The sequence below is a fragment of the Ascidiella aspersa genome, chromosome 6, assembly GCF_963924565.1.
Source record: "Ascidiella aspersa chromosome 6, kaAscAspe10.2, whole genome shotgun sequence".
NCBI lineage: Eukaryota > Metazoa > Chordata > Ascidiacea > Phlebobranchia > Ascidiidae > Ascidiella > Ascidiella aspersa.
This window is the reverse complement of record NC_139452.1, coordinates 17121377-17125112: the sequence shown is the minus strand read 5'-3', so window position 1 is coordinate 17125112 and position 3736 is coordinate 17121377. Positions and strand designations below refer to the sequence as shown.

The window sequence follows — 3736 nt, the reverse complement described above, 5'->3', positions numbered from 1 at the left end:
TCCAAAATGAACAAATACGAAAACTTATGTTTTGATCAATAACCAAGGTAATCTAATCTAAAGTATACCGGTATTGCAAAATTTTTCGTTATTTTAGAAAATAATAATTTTCAAATTACGTGAAAACGGGGATAACGAAATCTATTGTTTTAACAAGTTTTAGGTAATCCACAAATGGGTATGATTATGTAATCCAGCCATGAAATCTACATGGTATAAACCAGGGCGGTTCCAGGGGGGCACGTAGCCAGGCGCCCAAATTGCATTTTTTCTATTTTAACTGTGTAAATTAAAAAACATGCTGTGATTTAATATATACTGAGACTTAACACTGTTATAGTAGTGCTGACTATCACGGAAATCAGTTGTCTTAAACTAAAGTGTAGTAAAAGCTTGGCAAGGCTAGAATAATCTTGTATGTGGTAGATTTAAACTCAGTTATGTCCTCGGCCAAACCACGAACATCGCTCTACGACTGAGCTAAGCAGGTTTAAAGAAACGACCACAGCACCGCTGCCTGCATCCTGTTCGTAAATACTACCTGGTGTTTGGGGACTGGTTCTTAACCGTTTCTGGCCGCCAACAGCCATAATGGATATCTTTCTGGTGCTGCTTAGTGCGTGATTTTAAAAGCATCTAGCTTTCTGAAATGTACTTATCATTGTGAGGGGCGTAATCCCCAACCGTGAAACAGGTAGAAGGATTGATAAAGACGCTCCAATTGCTGCAGTAGGTGTATCAAAAAAGCAGACCCCAAATATCTTCTACTAACTTTGTGATTTTAATACTTTAAACATGTTTTTAGACTTGGCTAAACGAACCCCCAGAAGTATTCCGGATCAATAATAAGGTTTGGTTGTACACTGCAAAGCGGGGAGCAATATTTTCGTTAATAGGCTAATACCGCAATAATGCAATATTTTGACTGTTCCTTTATATCTAAGAGGTAGAAAATACTTTTTAATTGACGTTCTGTAGTTCAGTACTTTTAACCACAATTAATTTCAACTCAGTAGTGTATTCCAAAGTAAAATACCACGATTAAAAAAATAAATAACCTGGTTGATTCATTAAGCTGTATAGCAGTGTGAATCATTCACAAGAAAGGATTAACCTTAACAATGCAAAACTTTGAAAAGAAATTATTGCATTTTGTTGTAGAGATCAACCAGAAAATGAATGATTCGATTAAAAATTAAATCGGAATATCTTGTTCATTGGCTATTTGAATAGGTCATTGAAGGAACGCCCTATGAGCCACCTTCTTACTTCGCTGGTACCAGCTCCGATCTCGTACAATTTGGCGTCACGCATAATTCTACCAGTCGGGTAATCATTGATGTAACCGTTTCCACCTTTCGTAAAAATACAAAATGCATTACAACCATCAAAAAAACAATTTTTTTTGTACAAACATACGATTTCTTCACATAAGTTAAAAAATGAAACAATCATTACAGAAAAAAAATATGTTAACAGACTTTATTCGTTTATTTAATCAATTTTTAACATACTGTATAACACCAAGAGCTAGCCAACCTACAAAATCTCGCCCTATCTCATCCTACAATTTCAAAGGCAAAATAAACATATTTATTCAGCACCTAGAAAAAAATATTTTACAACCACACTAATACAGGTCTATATTTTAGGAATATCAAAAAAAAAATTTAAAATTTAAAAAAATATTAATATTCGCCGAATATTAAAATATAAAAACATTTGCCAACCGTTTAACCAACAAATTGGGGTAGACCTTTAACACACCTTTCCAACGATACTACACATGATGCCACTGATATGGGGGATAAGGGTTTAAATCGACGATAACCGATATTTATATTCATAAATAACCATGCGATATAATCGCCATTTTTGCTCCCAGTAGCATCCCCTCAAAATGAAGAGAAATTTTCACTTGCCAACCGTTTAACCAACAAATTGGGGTAGACCTTGATCACACCTTTTCAACGATGCTACACACGATGCCACTGATATGGGGGATAAGGGTTTAAATCGACGATAACCGATATTTATATTCATAAATAACCATGCGATATAATCGCCATTTTTGCTCCCAGTAGCATTCCCTTAAAATGAAGTGAAATTTTCACTTGCCAACCGTTTAACCAACAAATTGGGGTAGACCTTGATCACACCTTTCCAACGACGCTACACACGATGCCACTGATATGGGGGATAAGGGTTTAAATCAAGGGTCTCAAACACGCGGCCCGCGAGAACATTTTGTGTGGCCCGTGTAAAAATTTTGGATTTCCAAGTATTTAACAATATTTAAGTGCCACATATCTTTTTTTATCAGATTTAAAAGTTAAAATTCACTCTAAAATTGCTTCAAAAAACTGAAACTATACTCACCAAACTTCACTGTCATATCACTTTCAAACGCTACCATTTATGCGGTAAAAGATCTACTATTACGTCACATTGCCTATTAAACTCTGTACAGTTGTTCATTGTCGAGTTGTAGGCTTTGATTGTTCTAGCCTAGTATTGAAATAAATTTCTATAGCTTAAAAAGCTAAATTACACTTGTCTTTTGCTTCAAAAATGAGAAAAATCACAGACGAAGGAAAAGTTTTTCAAGTTAAGTGGGAGGAGTTATATTTTGTCACCGCGGTAAGAGGTACTAGTTATTACCTTATTTGCCGGCAGAAGATCTCTGTTATGAAGAAGTATAACAAGGGTTTGCACTTCGAAACAATGCACCGCGATACATAATATGCTTACCAGGGCAAAGTAAAAAAATAAAAAGTTAAACCAGCATTTTGCAAACAAAGAAGTTTCTTTGCCAATATTAGACAGTCCACATCTGCAGGCAACTCTAAGATTTGTTTCTGTCGACAATTTGAAGCCCAATATCGAGATCCTTGTCCTTGATAAACGCTGCCAGTAAAGTAGCCAGAACAAATAACTATAGCCTAAAATCAACCTACACGTGTTTATATTTTATTGTGTTCTTATTTATTGTAAATTGCGGCCCTTGGGCATTTTACACGTCCTCATTTGGCCCTCCGAGCAATTTGAGTTTGAGACCCTTGGTTTAAATCGACGATAACCGATATTCGTATTTATAACCGATCGCGATAATCGTAAAACGCCTGTAGCTCACACAGTTCGCATTGGAACTTGGCGAAATTTCAGCACGGCGTTTAAGTCTAGCGTACCTGACCAATGAAAAAAGAAAATTCGAAAAATTTTAAAGTTTAGAAAATTTCATTTTTATAATTGAATATGAGCAATATCGCGATTTTTGCTCCCAGTAGCATCCCCTTAAAATGAAGTGAAATTTTCACTTGCCAACCGTTTAACCAACAAATTGGGGTAGACCTTGATCACACCTTTCCAACGACGCTACACACGATGCCACTGATATGGGGGATAAGGGTTTAAATCGACGATAACCGATATTCGTATTTATAACCGATCGCGATAATCGTAAAACGCCTGTAGCTCACACAGTTCGCATTGGAACTTGGCGAAATTTCAGCACGGCGTTTAAGTCTAGCGTACCTGACCAATGAAAAAAGAAAATTCGAAAAATTTTAAAGTTTAGAAAATTTCATTTTTATAATTGAATATGAGCAATATCGCGATTTTTGCTCCCAGTAGCATCCCCTTAAAATGAAGTGAAATTTTCACTTGCCAACCGTTTAACCAACAAATTGGGGTAGACCTTGATCACACCTTTTGCATCGTTGGAAAGGTGTGATCA

General features: G+C 35.9%; 1 protein-coding gene across 2 annotated transcripts in view; it reads right to left on the bottom strand.

Moving 5' to 3' along the window:
- Positions 1-1008: 1008 nt before the first annotated feature.
- The window catches only part of LOC146140528 (isovaleryl-CoA dehydrogenase, mitochondrial-like), a 14113-nt gene continuing 11385 nt past the window's right edge, over positions 1009-3736 (bottom strand). For both annotated transcript variants that reach the window (XM_083393131.1, XM_083393130.1), the window contains exon 9: positions 1009-1355. In XM_083393131.1, coding sequence (XP_083249257.1) covers positions 1222-1355 — 134 coding nt within the window. In that variant the 3' untranslated portion in view covers positions 1009-1221. The remainder of the gene's footprint in view (positions 1356-3736) is intronic.